Source organism: Coregonus lavaretus (assembly GCF_964263955.1).
Source record: "Coregonus lavaretus genome assembly, contig: HAP1_SCAFFOLD_827, whole genome shotgun sequence".
NCBI lineage: Eukaryota > Metazoa > Chordata > Actinopteri > Salmoniformes > Salmonidae > Coregonus > Coregonus lavaretus.
The window spans coordinates 125,001-142,739 of NW_028164608.1; the positions used below are offsets into that span (position 1 = coordinate 125,001).

The window sequence follows — 17,739 nt, forward strand, 5'->3', positions numbered from 1 at the left end:
GACTTATTCTTAGTCATATTCTTCACAGCAGTCAACACTCACATTTTCTAAGTCCAGGTTTCATTGTGTTCTCTCCACCATGTTCCACACTGTAGCGGTAAGCAGAAGAACAGACAGTCATTGAGGGATACACCTGAACTCACACACTCACACACACTGGACACACACTCACTGGACACACACACACACACACACACACACACACACACACACACACACACACACACACACACACACACACACACACACACACACACACACACACACACACACACACACACACACACACACACACACACACACACACACACACACACACACACACACTCTTTATATCACTTAGTCCAAGTGGTGGTCAGAATGTTTGTCTTAACTAGCCTGATAACTCCAACATGTCTGATATGAACATTGACATAAACCCTCTACATACTTGAGTTTCTCCAGTCTGCAGTGTGGATCCTCCAGTCCAGCAGAGAGCAGTCTGACTCCTGAGTCTCCTGGGTGATTGTAGCTCAGGTCCAGCTCTCTCAGGTGTGAGGGGTTTGACTTCAGAGCTGAGACCAGAGATGCACAGCCTTCCTCTGTGACTAGACAGCCTGACAGCCTGCAAAGAGTCAAATCATATTAAAACCACACTGCTATTCTTTGGTGGTCAAAATAGTGGCAGTATATTTTTTCAACATATTCAGATATATCAGTGTCCTGAAACCTGCCATATCTAGTCATAAATGAATGTTTCATTATTAGAAATTATCATAATATTGCTTGTAGAGAGAAACATGTATAGTATGAATATTTGAGTAGACTGACCAGAGCAGTTTAAAAAGCAGTATCAGTCAAAAGACAGACAGTGAGGTATCAGATTTAGATTGTATTGAGTATACAGTCCACACCATATCTATTTTGACAAAGATAACATTTTAAATGTGGCTCTATACTCCAGCATTTTGGATTTGAGATCAAATGTTTCATATGAGGTGACAGTATATAATGTTACCTTTTATTTGAGGGTATTTTAATACATATCTGTTTCACCATTTAGAAATGAAAGCACTTTATGTATCTAGTCCCCCATTTGAAGAAGTCATAAGTATTCTGACCAATTCACTTATAAAGTAGTCAAAAGTTTAGTATTTGGTCCCAAACTCGTTGGTTGCTTTTGCAGTTTGTTTTGGTTGTGTTTTGGGTTATGTTTTGCCCAATAGTAACTGAATGGTGGATGATGACTGGAGTAATCTTCTGTCTAAGTGAGTAGATAGCATGTTTCTAAACACTACTAAATTAATCCTGATGATGCCATGATTAAGAAAAATCATGAATGAATCATGAATAATAATGAATGAGAAAGTTACAGAGGCTACAACAAAACATGCTAACCTCTCACCATTAACCTCAAATAAAAGGTGACATTATATACTGTCACCTAATATGAAACATTCTATCTCAAATCCAAAATGATGGAGCATAGCACCAAATGTAAAACTGTAAGCTTCACTGTCCAAACACATATGGTGTGGACTATGTGTGCCTGGTAAACACATGTGGATCTGGTGAACAGTTATCACTTGTTGACCAACTACAGGAATACTGACCTCAGAGTCTCCAGTTTACAGTGGGGATCCCCCAGTCCAGCAGAGAGCAGCTTCACTCCTGAATCCTTCAGGTCATTGTTACTCAGATCCAACTCTCTCAGGTGTGAGGGGTTTGACTTCAGAGCTGAGACCAGAGAAGCACAGCCTTCCTCTGTGACTAGACAGCCTGACAGCCTGCAGAGTCAAATCATATTAAAACCACACTGCTATTCTTTGGTGGTCAAGATAGTGGCAATATATTTTTTCAACATATTCAGATATACCAGTGTCCTGAAACCTGCCATTTATATATTATTATTAGAATATAGGTGACAGTATATAATGTCACCTTTTATTTGAGGGTATTTTAATACATATCTGTTTCACCGTTTAGAAATGAAAGGACTTTATGTATCTAGTCCCCCTATTTGAAGAAGTCATAAGTAGTCTGACCAATTCACTTATAGTGTATTAAAGTAGTCAAAAGTTGAGTATTTGGTCCCAAACTCGTTGGTTGCATTTGCAGTTTGTTTTGGTTGTGTTTTGGGTTATGTTTTGCCCAATAGTAACTGAATGGTGGATGATGACTGGAGTAATTTTCTGTCTAAGTGAGTAGATAACATGTTTCTAAACACTACTAAATTAATCCTAATGATGCCTTGATTAATAAAAATCATGAATGAATCATGAATAATTATGAATGAGAAAGTTACAGAGGCTACAACAAAACATGCTAACCTCTCACCATTACCAATAACAGAGGGGGTATGATCCTTGTTCCTCTGTAACTTTCTCATTCATCATCATTCACAATTCATTCATGATTATTCATAATCATGGTAGCATCCACATGAATGTAGAAGTGTTCAGAAACATCTTCTATTCTTACTGACAATACAAGTGAAGTGACTCCAAAATGACAGGACATTATTCACCATTCAGTTTCTATTTGGAAAAACATCATCCAAAACACAACCAAGACAAACTGCAAATGTATTCAACAAGTTTGTAGAATCCCAGGCTTGATGTAATCACTGTGGGTAAGGAATATGGGACCAAATACTAAACTTATGATTACTTTAATACAATATAAGTGAATATGTCCAAATTATTACGACTTTTTCAAATGGGAGAACTAGACACATAAAGTGCTTTCATTTCTAAACAGTAACACAGATATGTATGAATACCTTCAAATAAAAGGTGACATTATATACTGTCACCTAATATGAAACATTCTATCTCAAATCCAAAATGCTGGAGCATAGCACCAAATGTAAAACTGTAAGTATTACTGTCCAAACACATATGGTGTGGACTATGTGTGCCTGGTAAACACATGTGGATCTGGTGAACAGTTATCACTTGTTGACCAACTACAGGAATACTGACCTCAGAGTCTCCAGTTTACAGTGTGGATCCTCCAGTCCAGGAGAGAGCAGTCTGACTCCTGAGTCTCCTGGGTGATTGTAGCTCAGGTCCAGCTCTCTCAGGTGTGAGGGGTTTGACTTCAGAGCTGAGACCAGAGAAGCACAGCCTCCCTCTGTGACTAGACAGCCTGACAGCCTGCAAGAATAAAATCCTATTAAAATCACACTGCTATATGTTTGTTCAACATTTTCAGATACATCAGAGTCCTGAAACCTGGAATATCTATTCATATATGTATATACAGTTGAAGTCGGAAGTTTACATACACCTTAACCAAATACATTCAAACTCAGTTTTTCATCATTCCTGACATTTAATCATAGTAAAGATTCCCTGTCTTAGGTCAGTTAGGATCACCACTTTATTTTAAGAATGTGAAATGTCAGAATAATTGTAGAGAGCATGATTTATTTAAGCTTTTATTTCTTTCATCACATTCCCAGTGGGTCAGAAGTTTACATACACTCAATTAGTATTTGGTAACATTGTCTTTAAATTGTTTAACTTGGGTCAAATGTTTCGGGTAGACTTCCACAAGCTTCCCACAATAAGTTGGGTGAATTTTGGCCCATTCCTCCTGACAGAGCTGCTGTAACTGAGTCAGGTTTGTAGGCCTCCTTGCTCGCACACGCTTTTTCAGTTCTGCCCACACATTTTCTATAGGATTGAGGTCAGGGCTTTGTGATGGCCATTCCAATACCTTGACTTTGTTGTCCTTAAGCCATTTAGCCACAACTTTGGAAGTATGCTTGGGGTCATTTTCCATTTGGAAGACCCATTTGCGACCAAGCTTTAACTTCCTGACTAATGTCTTGAGATGTTGCTTCAATATATCCACATAATATTTTCCTTCCTCATGATGCCATTTATTTTGTGAAGTGCACCAGTCCCTCCTGCAGCAAAGCACCCCCACAGCATGATGCTGCCACCCCTGTGCTTCATGGTTGGGATGGTGTTCTTCGGCTTGCAAGCATCCCCCTTTTTCCTCCAAACATAACAATGGTCATTTTGGCCAAACAGTTATATTTTTGTTTCATCAGACCAGAGGACATTTCTCAGAAAAGTACGATCTTTGTCCCAATGTGCAGTTGCAAACCGTAGTCTGGCTTTTTTATGGCGGTTTTGGACGATTGGCTTCTTCCTTGCTGAGCAGCCTTTCAGGTTATGTCGATATAGGACTTGTTTTACTGTGGATATAGATACATTTATACATGTTTATATAGGCCTCCTGTACCTCAGTTGGTAGAGCATGGCGCTTGCAACGCCAGGGTTGTGGGTTCGATTCCCACGGGCACCAGTATGAAAAATGTATGCACTCACTAACTGTAAGTCGCTCTGGATATTAGCGTCTGCTAAAATGTAAATATAGGACTTGTTTTACTGTGGAAATAGATACTTTTGTACCTGTTTCCTCCAGCATCTTCACAAGGTTCTTTGCTGTTGTTCTGGGATTTATTTGCACTTTTCGCACCAAAGTACGTTAATCTCTAGGAGACAGAACACATCTCCTTCCTGAGCAGTATGACGGCAGCGTGGTCCCATGGTGTTAATACTTGCGTACTATTGTTTGTACAGATGAACGTGGTACCTTCAGGCGTTTGGAAATTGCTCCCAAGGATGAGCCAGACTTGTGGAGGTCTACAATTCTATTTCTGAGGTCTTTGCTGATTTCCTTTGATTTTCCCATGATGTCAAGCAAAGAGGCACTGAGGTTGAAGGTAGGCCTTGAAATACATCCACAGGTACACCTCCAATTTACTCAAATGATGTCAATTAACCTATCAGAAGCTTCTAAAGCCATGACATCATTTTCTGGAATTTTCCAAGCTGTTTAAAGGCACAGTCAACTTAGTGTATGTAAACTTCTGACCCACTGGAATTGTGATGAAGTGAATTATAAGTGAAATAATCTGTCTGTAAACAACTGTTGGAAAAATTACTTGTGTCATGCACAAAGTAGATGTCCTAACCGACTTGCCAACACTAAAGTTTGTTAACAAGAAATTTGTGGAGTGGTTGAAAAACTAGTTTTAATGACTCCAACCTAAGTGTATGTTAAATTCCGACTTCAACTGTATACTCTACCAGTCAAAAATTTTAACACACCTACTCATTCAAATGTATTTTTTACATTTAAAACTAATTTTTACATTGTAGAAGAAAGAGACTTGCTTTGGCCAAGAAACATGAGCAATGGACATTAGACCGGTGGAAATCTGTCCTTTGGTCTGATGAGTCCAAATTTGAGATTTTTGGTTCCAACCGCCATGTCTTTGTGAGACGCAGAGTAGCTGAACAGATGATCTCTGCATGTGTGGTACCCACCATGAAGCATGGAGGAGGAGGTGTAATGGTGTGGGGGTGCTTTGCTGGTGACACTGTCTGTGAATTATTTAGAATTCAAGGCACACTTAACCAGCATGGCTACAACAGCATTCTGCAGCGATACGCCATGCCATCTGGTTTGCGCTTAGTGGGACTATCATTTGTTTTTCAACAGGACAATGACCCAACACACCTCCAGGCTGTGTAAGGGCTATCTGACCAAGGAGAGTGATGGAGTGCTGCATCAGATGACCTGGCCTCCACAATCACCCGACCTCAACCCAATTGAGATGGTTTGGGATGAGTTGGAACGCAGAGTGAAGGAAAAGCAGCCAACAAGTGCTCAGCATATGTGGGAACTCTTTCAAGACCGTTGGAAAAGCATTCCAGGTGAAGCTGGTTGAGAGAATGTCAAGAGTGTGCAAAGCTGTCATCAAGGCAAAGGGTGGCTATTTGAAGAATCTCAAATATAAAACATATTTTAATTTGTTTAACACTTCTTTGGTTACTACATGATTCCATATGTGTTATTTCAAAGTTTTGATGTCTTCACTATTATTCTACAATGTAAAAAATAGGAAAAATAAAGAAAAACCCTTGAATGAGTATGTGTGTCCAAACGTTTGACTGGTACTGTATATAAATGAATGAATGTATAATTATTAAAGTAGATAACATGTTTCTAAACACTACTAAATTAATCATTGCATGTGTGTGTGTCTCCAGTGTGTGTGTGTATGTGTGTGTGTGTCCATTGTGTGTTTGTGTGTGTGTCTAGTGTGTGTGTGTCCAGTGTGTGTGTGTGTATAGTGTGGGTGTCCTGTGTGTGTGTGTGTCCAGTGTGTGTCCAGTGTGTGTGTGTTCATTGAGTGATACAGGAATACTGACCTCAGAGTCTCCAATCTACAGTGGGTATTCCCCAGTCCAGCAGAGAGCAGCTTCACTCCTGAATCCTTCAGGTCATTGTTACTCAGTTCCAGCTCTCTCAGGTGTGAGGGGTTTGACTTCAGAGCTGAGACCAGAGAAGCACAGCCTTCCTCTGTGACTAGACAGCCTGACAGCCTGTAAAGAGTAAAATTATATTAAAACCACACTGCTATTCTTTGGTGGTGAAAAATGTGGCAGTACATTATTTAAACATTTTCAGATATATCAGTGTCCTGAAACCTGCCATATCTATTCATAAATGGATTTATCATTATTAGAAAAAACAAATTATCAAAGTATTGCTTGTAGAGAGAAAAATATAATATATTTAAAACCACACTGCTATTCTTTGGTTTGAGTAATTTACTTTCTAAGTGGGTAGATAACATGTTTCTAAACACTACTAAATTAATCCTGATGATGACATGATTAAGAAAAATCATGAATGAATCATGAATAATAATGAATGAGAAAGTTACAGAGGCTACAACAAAACATGCTAACCTCTCACCATTAACCTCAAATAAAAGGTGACATTCTGTACTGTCACCTAATATGAAACATTATATCTCAAATCCAAATAGCTGGAGCATAGCACCAAATGTAAAACTGTAAGCTTCACTGTCCAAACACATATGGTGTGGACTATGTGTGCCTGGTAAACACATGTGGATCTGGTGAACAGTTATCACTTGTTGACCAACTACAGGAATACTGACCTCAGAGTCTCCAGTTTACAGTGGGGATCCCCCAGTCCAGCAGAGAGCAGCTTCACTCCTGAATCCTTCAGGTCATTGTTACTCAGATCCAACTCTCTCAGGTGTGAGGGGTTTGACTTCAGAGCTGAGACCAGAGAAGCACAGCCTTCCTCTGTGACTAGACAGCCTGACAGCCTGCAGAGTCAAATCATATTAAAACCACACTGCTATTCTTTGGTGGTCAAAATAGAGTGGCAATATATTTTTTCAACATATTCAGATATACCAGTGTCCTGAAACCTGCCATTTATATATTATTATTAGAATATAGGTGACAGTATATAATGTCACCTTTTATTTGAGGGTATTTTAATACATATCTGTTTCACCGTTTAGAAATGAAAGGACTTTATGTATCTAGTCCCCCTATTTGAAGAAGTCATAAGTAGTCTGACCAATTCACTTATAGTGTATTAAAGTAGTCAAAAGTTGAGTATTTGGTCCCAAACTCGTTGGTTGCATTTGCAGTTTGTTTTGGTTGTGTTTTGGGTTATGTTTTGCCCAATAGTAACTGAATGGTGGATGATGACTGGAGTAATTTTCTGTCTAAGTGAGTAGATAACATGTTTCTAAACACTACTAAATTAATCCTAATGATGCCTTGATTAATACAAATAATGAATGAATCATGAATAATTATGAATGAGAAAGTTACAGAGGCTACAACAAAACATGCTAACCTCTCACCATTACCAATAACAGAGGGGGTATGATCCTTGTTCCTCTGTAACTTTCTCATTCATCATCATTCACAATTCATTCATGATTATTCATAATCATGGTAGCATCCACATGAATGTAGAAGTGTTCAGAAACATCTTCTATTCTTACTGACAATACAAGTGAAGTGACTCCAAAATGACAGGACATTATTCACCATTCAGTTTCTATTTGGAAAAACATCATCCAAAACACAACCAAGACAAACTGCAAATGTATTCAACAAGTTTGTAGAATCCCAGGCTTGATGTAATCACTGTGGGTAAGGAATATGGGACCAAATACTAAACGTATGATTACTTTAATACAATATAAGTGAATATGTCCAAATTATTACGACTTTTTCAAATGGGAGAACTAGACACATAAAGTGCTTTCATTTCTAAACAGTAACACAGATATGTATGAATGCCTTCAAATAAAAGGTGACATTATATACTGTCACCTAATATGAAACATTCTATCTCAAATCCAAAATGCTGGAGCATAGCACCAAATGTAAAACTGTAAGTATTACTGTCCAAACACATATGGTGTGGACTATGTGTGCCTGGTAAACACATGTGGATCTGGTGAACAGTTATCACTTGTTGACCAACTACAGGAATACTGACCTCAGAGTCTCCAGTTTACAGTGTGGATCCTCCAGTCCAGCAGAGAGCAGTCTGACTCCTGAGTCTCCTGGGTGATTGTAGCTCAGGTCCAGCTCTCTCAGGTGTGAGGGGTTTGACTTCAGAGCTGAGACCAGAGAAGCACAGCCTCCCTCTGTGACTAGACAGCCTGACAGCCTGCAAGAATAAAATCCTATTAAAATCACACTGCTCTATGTTTGTTCAACATTTTCAGATACATCAGAGTCCTGAAACCTGGAATATCTATTCATATATGTATATACAGTTGAAGTCGGAAGTTTACATACACCTTAACCAAATACATTCAAACTCAGTTTTTCATCATTCCTGACATTTAATCATAGTAAAGATTCCCTGTCTTAGGTCAGTTAGGATCACCACATTATTTTAAGAATGTGAAATATCAGAATAATAGTAGAGAGCATGATTTATTTAAGCTTTTATTTCTTTCATCACATTCCCAGTGGGTCAGAAGTTTACATACACTCAATTAGTATTTGGTAACATTATCTTTAAATTTTTTAACTTGGGTCAAATGTTTCGGGTAGCCTTCCACAAGCTTCCCACAATAAGTTGGGTGAATTTTGGCCCATTCCTCCTGACAGAGCTGCTGTAACTGAGTCAGGTTTGCAGGCCTCCTTACTCGCACATGCTTTTTCAGTTCTGCCCACACATTTTCTATAGGATTGAGGTCAGGGCTTTGTGATGGCCATTCCAATACCTTGACTTTGTTGTCCTTAAGCCATTTAGCCACAACTTTGGAAGTATGCTTGGGGTCATTTTCCATTTGGAAGACCCATTTGCGACCAAGCTTTAACTTCCTGACTAATGTCTTGAGATGTTGCTTCAATATATCCACATAATATTTTCCTTCCTCATGATGCCATTTATTTTGTGAAGTGCACCAGTCCCTCCTGCAGCAAAGCACCCCCACAGCATGATGCTGCCACCCCTGTGCTTCATGGTTGGGATGGTGTTCTTCGGCTTGCAAGCATCCCCCTTTTTCCTCCAAACATAACAATGGTCATTATGGCCAAACAGTTATATTTTTGTTTCATCAGACCAGAGGACATTTCTCAGAAAAGTACGATCTTTGTCCCAATGTGCAGTTGCAAACCGTAGTCTGGCTTTTTTATGGCGGTTTTGGACGATTGGCTTCTTCCTTGCTGAGCAGCCTTTCAGGTTATGTCGATATAGGACTTGTTTTACTGTGGATATAGATACATTTATACATGTTTATATAGGCCTCCTGTACCTCAGTTGGTAGAGCATGGCGCTTGCAACGCCAGGGTTGTGGGTTCGATTCCCACGGGCACCAGTATGAAAAATGTATGCACTCACTAACTGTAAGTCGCTCTGGATATTAGCGTCTGCTAAAATGTAAATATAGGACTTGTTTTACTGTGGAAATAGATACTTTTGTACCTGTTTCCTCCAGCATCTTCACAAGGTTCTTTGCTGTTGTTCTGGGATTTATTTGCACTTTTCGCACCAAAGTACGTTAATCTCTAGGAGACAGAACACATCTCCTTCCTGAGCAGTATGACGGCAGCGTGGTCCCATGGTGTTAATACTTGCGTACTATTGTTTTTACAGATGAACGTGGTACCTTCAGGCGTTTGGAAATTGCTCCCAAGGATGAGCCAGACTTGTGGAGGTCTACAATTCTATTTCTGAGGTCTTTGCTGATTTCCTTTGATTTTCCCATGATGTCAAGCAAAGAGGCACTGAGGTTGAAGGTAGGCCTTGAAATACATCCACAGGTACACCTCCAATTTACTCAAATGATGTCAATTAACCTATCAGAAGCTTCTAAAGCCATGACATCATTTTCTGGAATTTTCCAAGCTGTTTAAAGGCACAGTCAACTTAGTGTATGTAAACTTCTGACCCACTGGAATTGTGATGAAGTGAATTATAAGTGAAATAATCTGTCTGTAAACAACTGTTGGAAAAATTACTTGTGTCATGCACAAAGTAGATGTCCTAACCGACTTGCCAACACTAAAGTTTGTTAACAAGACATTTGTGAAGTGGTTGAAAAACTAGTTTTAATGACTCCAACCTAAGTGTATGTTAAATTCCGACTTCAACTGTATACTCTACCAGTCAAAAATTTTAACACACCTACTCATTCAAATGTATTTTTTACATTTAAAACTAATTTTTACATTGTAGAAGAAAGAGACTTGCTTTGGCCAAGAAACATGAGCAATGGACATTAGACCGGTGGAAATCTGTCCTTTGGTCTGATGAGTCCAAATTTGAGATTTTTGGTTCCAACCGCCATGTCTTTGTGAGACGCAGAGTAGCTGAACGGATGATCTCTGCATGTGTGGTACCCACCATGAAGCATGGAGGAGGAGGTGTAATGGTGTGGGGGTGCTTTGCTGGTGACACTGTCTGTGAATTATTTAGAATTCAAGGCACACTTAACCAGCATGGCTACAACAGCATTCTGCAGCGATACGCCATGCCATCTGGTTTGCGCTTAGTGGGACTATCATTTGTTTTTCAACAGGACAATGACCCAACACACCTCCAGGCTGTGTAAGGGCTATCTGACCAAGGAGAGTGATGGAGTGCTGCATCAGATGACCTGGCCTCCACAATCACCCGACCTCAACCCAATTGAGATGGTTTGGGATGAGTTGGAACGCAGAGTGAAGGAAAAGCAGCCAACAAGTGCTCAGCATATGTGGGAACTCTTTCAAGACCGTTGGAAAAGCATTCCAGGTGAAGCTGGTTGAGAGAATGTCAAGAGTGTGCAAAGCTGTCATCAAGGCAAAGGGTGGCTATTTGAAGAATCTCAAATATAAAACATATTTTAATTTGTTTAACACTTCTTTGGTTACTACATGATTCCATATGTGTTATTTCAAAGTTTTGATGTCTTCACTATTATTCTACAATGTAAAAAATAGGAAAAATAAAGAAAAACCCTTGAATGAGTATGTGTGTCCAAACGTTTGACTGGTACTGTATATAAATGAATGAATGTATAATTATTAAAGTAGATAACATGTTTCTAAACACTACTAAATTAATCATTGCATGTGTGTGTGTCTCCAGTGTGTGTGTGTATGTGTGTGTGTGTCCATTGTGTGTTTGTGTGTGTGTCTAGTGTGTGTGTGTCCAGTGTGTGTGTGTGTATAGTGTGGGTGTCCTGTGTGTGTGTGTGTCCAGTGTGTGTCCAGTGTGTGTGTATTCATTGAGTGATACAGGAATACTGACCTCAGTGTCTCCAATTTACAGTGGGTATTCCCCAGTCCAGCAGAGAGCAGCTTCACTCCTGAATCCTTCAGGTCATTGTTACTCAGTTCCAGCTCTCTCAGGTGTGAGGGGTTTGACTTCAGAGCTGAGACCAGAGAAGCACAGCCTTCCTCTGTGACTAGACAGCCTGACAGCCTGTAAAGAGTAAAATTATATTAAAACCACACTGCTATTCTTTGGTGGTGAAAAATGTGGCAGTACATTATTTAAACATTTTCAGATATATCAGTGTCCTGAAACCTGCCATATCTATTCATAAATGGATTTATCATTATTAGAAAAAACAAATTATCAAAGTATTGCTTGTAGAGAGAAAAATATAATATATTTAAAACCACACTGCTATTCTTTGGTTTGAGTAATTTACTTTCTAAGTGGGTAGATAACATGTTTCTAAACACTACTAAATTAATCCTGATGATGACATGATTAAGAAAAATCATGAATGAATCATGAATAATAATGAATGAGAAAGTTACAGAGGCTACAACAAAACATGCTAACCTCTCACCATTAACCTCAAATAAAAGGTGACATTCTGTACTGTCACCTAATATGAAACATTATATCTCAAATCCAAATAGCTGGAGCATAGCACCAAATGTAAAACTGTAAGCTTCACTGTCCAAACACATATGGTGTGGACTATGTGTGCCTGGTAAACACATGTGGATCTGGTGAACAGTTATCACTTGTTGACCAACTACAGGAATACTGACCTCAGAGTCTCCAGTTTACAGTGGGGATTCCCCAGTCCAGCAGAGAGCAGCTTCACTCCTGAATCCTTCAGGTCATTGTTACTCAGATCCAGCTCTCTCAGGTGTGAGGGGTTTGACTTCAGAGCTGAGACCAGAAAAACACAGCCTTCCTCTGTGACTCCACAGCCTGACAGCCTGCAAAGAGATCATCATGATTTCACAAACACACTGTTAATTTAACACCAGTAGTGTAGAAGGACAATGGCAGAATCATTTGGTTTATTCTCTTAAACAACATATAGATTCATCTTCCGTCTCCTAGAATTGTATGGTCATATTGTTATACAAATGTGAACACCACTGCACTGATTCAGTAAGTTTTTCAATATAATATAATATATTATATACATATTATAATATATATTTTTCTCTAAACTGAATATTTCTTCCTGATGATTAGTACTTAAATGTCATTTTATGTACTCACAGAGCAGCTCTGGAGGCTTTGACCACTGGCAGCAGCCTCAGAAGACCTTCCTCTGATCTGGAGTATTTCTTCAGGTCAAACACATCCAGCTCCTTTTCTGAAGTCAGCAACACAAAGACCAGAGCTGACCACTGTGCAGGTGACAGTTTGGCTTCTGAGAGACTTCCTGAGCTCAGGTAGCTTTGGATCTCCTCCACTAGAGAATGGTCCTTCAGTTCATTCAGACAGTGGAACAGATTGATGCACCTCTCTGGAGAGGGATTCTCCCTGATCTTCTCCTTGATGTACTTGACTGTTTCTTCATGGCTCTGTGAGCTGAGTCTTGTCTTTGTCAGTAGACCTCGTAAGTGCTTCTGATTGGACTCCAGTGAGAGGCCCAGAAGGAAGCGGAGGAACAGGTCCAGGTTTCCCGTCTCACTTTGTAAGGCTTTATCCACAGCACTCTTGTAGAATGTCACTTCAGGCTTGTCTCTGAACAGTGCAAAAAAGTTCCTGGTTGATTGAGGATTTGCCATTAGATTCTCATTGTTGTTGATGAATGAGAGGAACACATATACAGCAGCCAGAAACTCCTGAATGCTCAGATGCACGAAGCAGTACACCTTCTCCTGGTACAGCACACATTCCTCTGTAAAGAGCTGTGTGCACAATCCTGAGTACACTGAGGCTTCATTGACATCAATGCCAGCCTCTTTCAGGTCTTCTTCATAGAAAATCAGATTGCCATTCACAAGCTGTTGAAAAGCCAGTTTTCCCAGTGAGAGAATGATATCTTTATTCCAGTGTGAACCTGTCTCTTCTTTCCCAAGATACTTTTCATTCTTCTGTTTGGTATGAAACTCCACAAGGTGTGAGTACATCTCAGTCAGAGTCTTGGGCATCTCTTCTCTCTTATGTTTCAGCATGTGTTCAAGGACTGTTGCAGAAATCCAACAGAAGACTGGAATGTGGCACATGATGTGGAGGCTCCTTGATGTCTTTATGTGTGAGATGATTCTGCTGGCCAGGTCCTCATCACTGAATCTCTTCCTGAAGTACTCCTCCTTCTGTGGGTCATTGAACCCTCGTACCTCTGTCACCTGGTCAACACACCCTGAAGGGATCTGATTGGCTGCTGCAGGTCGGGTAGTTATCCAGAGGAGAGCAGAGGGAAGCAGATTTCCCCTGATGAGATTTGTCAGCAGAACATCTACTGAGGTTGACTCTGTGACGTCACAACAGATCTTGTTCTTCTCGAAGTCTAGGGGCAGTCGGCACTCATCCAGACCATCAAAGATGAACAGAACTTTGTACTTGTCGTAGTTGGAGATTCTTGATTCTTTGGTTTCCATTGAGAAGTGATTGATTAGTTCAATCAAAGTATGTTTTTCCTTTTTCATCAAATTCAGCTCCCGAAAAGGGAATGAAAATACAAATTGGACATCCTGATTTGCTTTACCTTCAGCCCAGTCCAGAAAAAACTTCTGCACAGAGACTGTTTTTCCAATGCCAGCGACTCCCTTTGTCAGCACAGTTCTGATAACTTTGTCTTGTCCAGTTAAGGGTTTGAAGATGTCGTTACATTTGATTGCAGTCTCTGGTGTTGCTTGTTTCCTGGTTGTTGTCTCAATCTGTCTCAGCTCATGTTCATTATTGACCTCTCCTGTTCCACCCTCTGTGATGTAGAGCTCTGTGTAGATCTTATTGAGAAGTGTTTGGTTTCCATGTTTAGCGATCCCCTCAAATACACATTGAAACTTCTTCTTTAGATTAGATTTGAGTTCACGTTGGCAAATCACAGCAAGCTCATCTGAATGAAGAAATAACACAGAGGATATTAATATTACGTCTGTTTTAGTGCCTACAGTATTCTAGGACCGTTATAAATGTTTTAATTATAATCATTTCTTCGCTTAACTGACTGTATAAATGTGTATATGTTTTCATAATGCATTACAGACTGCTGTGACTGATTTATATAATTATTGGTATTCTCTCTCTCTCTCTCTCTCTCTCTCTCTCTCTCTCTCTCTCTCTCTCTCTCTCTCTCTCTCTGTCTAAATTAATCAAAACAACACATCCCTTCTGCTACTTGATGAGGTCACTAGGTGTTGTGTTAAGGCTGCTACAATATCATTTAGTTACACAGCTACTTTAGCTGTACTTTAGCTACAGCTTTTAAATGTTCTAAAACAGCATTCAACATGAGGCAGACAGCTCTTACTTTTCTCCAGTGTGTCAGCAAGCTCCGTCTGGTTCATTTTCCTCAGGACGTGCAGTGTGATCTTCAGAGCCCCCTCTCTGGCACTGCTCTCCTGCTTCTCATCTTCAGCATCCACCACTTCCTTATCCTGCTTCTGACTCTCAAAGCCTTCTGGGAGTTCTGGACTAAGAATCCTCTTGAACATCTTCAGCTCGTTCTTTACAAATGTCATAATATTCTCTTCAAGCAACTGAAATAAATCAAGTAAATAAGTTAAGCAAGAGAAGAAATGCTTTCTCATTAACACATGAATGAATGATTGACAGATCAACTTTACTTGAGGTAAACAAAAACAAATGTACATAACAGGACCACATACACTGAATATGGAGGCCAGGTCTGTTTGATGACTCTGGGAAGACTGACCACTGAGAATCTCTGACTCTGATCTCTCCTGTTGGTTTCTGTGGACAAAACATCAGATTACATATCCTCATCCAGGGAGTACACTCACACACACACACAAACACACAAACACACACACACACACACACACACACACACACACACACACACACACACACACACACACACACACACACAGTTTAATATTGTTTCAGGACCATGAAAATGGAAAAAAGGTTTAGCCTATGGATTATGAAAACAACAAAAATAAATGGGAAAATGGGAGAGGAGAAATGACTAGAGACAGTGTTGTTTAACTCACTGACCATGACCCATGAGTTCTTCTTACCTTTGTTCAGTAGAAAAGTCTCCCTCTCTGAAGTTTATAGGTTTACCCATAGACTTGTCACTCTTCATGGACACACAGCTGGGTACAGGGGAGGCTGGTCTCTCCTGCTTGATTGGGCTTCAACATAACAGAGACAAACATTACGTCTCTCATCTACTCTGAGCTCAGATGGGGAAACATAAGAAGAGTTTAATTCCAAAACGCTATATATCCATATTCAGAAATGTTCGTAAATTAGCTTCTATTGTTTAAATAAATCATCAAACCACTACAAGGCTTTATAAAGGTGTCTAAAGTGTGTAATTTCCACTTTAAAATGTCAAGACTTGATTTTCCCTGATGAAAAATGTATGAACCCCTACAGAAAATATCCCTTAATTATAATCCACCTAAAAATACACATTTGCTATTGCTGCAGGATTATGTTTCTGCTGTGAGAAACTGGGTCAAATTAAGATATGGCATCTGTAAATGCATTCATCTTAAGGTAGCTAGGTGAGACGACCACGTATCACAGTCAAATATACAGGATAGGAACATTACATTCCAGCTAAACAATGGTTTTAAATCACATCTCAAATCTACAATAGTTACATTGAAGGTACCTATTAGTAATCATTTCTGATGAAAAATCACCTATATAGCATTTTCTAATATAAATTATTAAACAATATTTTCAGCTCACCTCTTAGTTTTGGTGTCATGTTCCCCAGAGAGACTCATTTTAGAGGCAGGGACCCCTTCCTCTCTCTCCCCAGAGAGACTCATTTTAGAGTCAGGGCCCCCCTCCTCTCTCTCCCCAGAGAGACTCATTTTAGACCACTGACCCCTAAACAGAGATGCAGCATGTTGGTTGTGGTGAACACAGTGACAACTCAATCTAGAATGTCAATTGTTCTCTTTTATTCATTATCTCTCAGAAATAAAACATTAACTAACAGACACATCCAAACAGTCAGGTGATTTAATGCAATGACTTTTTCTAGCCCAATGACTACTCAAAACCCACCAACAAGGCCTGAAAACTAGGCCAAAACATAGCCCCTGATAGGCCTACATCTTATTTCAGACAGCCTCCAGTAGCCTGGGCAAGATGTAGGCAAGATGTAAGCTGAATGATTTAGCAGCTTGCTTAGTTCAAATTGACAGATTAATTTATTTAACATGAACAGCAAGACGATGTTGAGGTAGGAAGTGCTTCTGTTACCAAGTAACCTGCTGGAATAGGCTACTGATTATGGGGTCATAATTTCAATCAATGAATCAAATATTAATAATATGGATATGAACTGAATAGGCCTATGCTTGTCAACAACAGCCAGGTTATATTTATTTGTTTACCTGTAGCTCTCTCTCTCTCTCTCTCTCTCTCTCTCTCTCTCTCTCTCTCTCTCTCTCTCTCTCTCTCTCTCTCTCTCTCTCTCTCTCTCTCTCTCTCTCTCTCTCTCTCTCTCTCTCTCTCTCTCTCTCTCTCTCTCTCTCTCTCTCTCTCTCTCTCTCTCTCTCTCTCTCTCTCTCTCTCTCTCCCCACACACACACACACACACACACATACACACACACACACACACACATCTGCTGTCTCAACCTCTGAATGATCGACTATGAAAAGGCAACTGACATTTACTCCTGAGATGCTGACCTGTTGCAACCTCTATAACCACAGTGATTATTATTTGACCCTGTTGGTCATCTATGAACATTTGAACATCTTGAAGAACGATCTGGCCTTAATGGCCATGTACTGTTATAATCTCCCCCCAGCACAGCCAGAAGAGGACTGGCCACACCTCAGAGCCTGGTTCCTCTCTAGATTTCTTCCTAGGTTCCTGCTTTTCTAGGGAGTTTTTCCTAGCCACAGTGCTTCAACATCCGAACATGCGCTGTTCGGCACGAGACGACCGTTAGAGCCAATGACCTTCAAATCAAATTGTATTTCTCACATGCACTGAATACAACAGCTGTACACTTTACCGTGAAA

At 39.8% G+C, this 17,739-nt stretch overlaps 1 protein-coding gene across 1 annotated transcript in view; it reads right to left on the minus strand.

The window, feature by feature from the left end:
* Nucleotides 1-14,706, minus strand: part of LOC311116854 (NACHT, LRR and PYD domains-containing protein 3-like) — a gene marked incomplete at its 5' end in the record, with an annotated part of 15,827 nt that extends 1,121 nt beyond the window's left edge. The window contains 7 exons of the mRNA XM_084191888.1: nucleotides 43-89; nucleotides 431-604; nucleotides 1,593-1,766; nucleotides 2,964-3,137; nucleotides 6,974-7,147; nucleotides 12,823-14,611; nucleotides 14,667-14,706. Coding sequence (XP_084048014.1) covers nucleotides 43-89; nucleotides 431-604; nucleotides 1,593-1,766; nucleotides 2,964-3,137; nucleotides 6,974-7,147; nucleotides 12,823-14,611; nucleotides 14,667-14,706 — 2,572 coding nt within the window. The remainder of the gene's footprint in view (nucleotides 1-42; nucleotides 90-430; nucleotides 605-1,592; nucleotides 1,767-2,963; nucleotides 3,138-6,973; nucleotides 7,148-12,822; nucleotides 14,612-14,666) is intronic.
* Nucleotides 14,707-17,739: the final 3,033 nt, after the last annotated feature.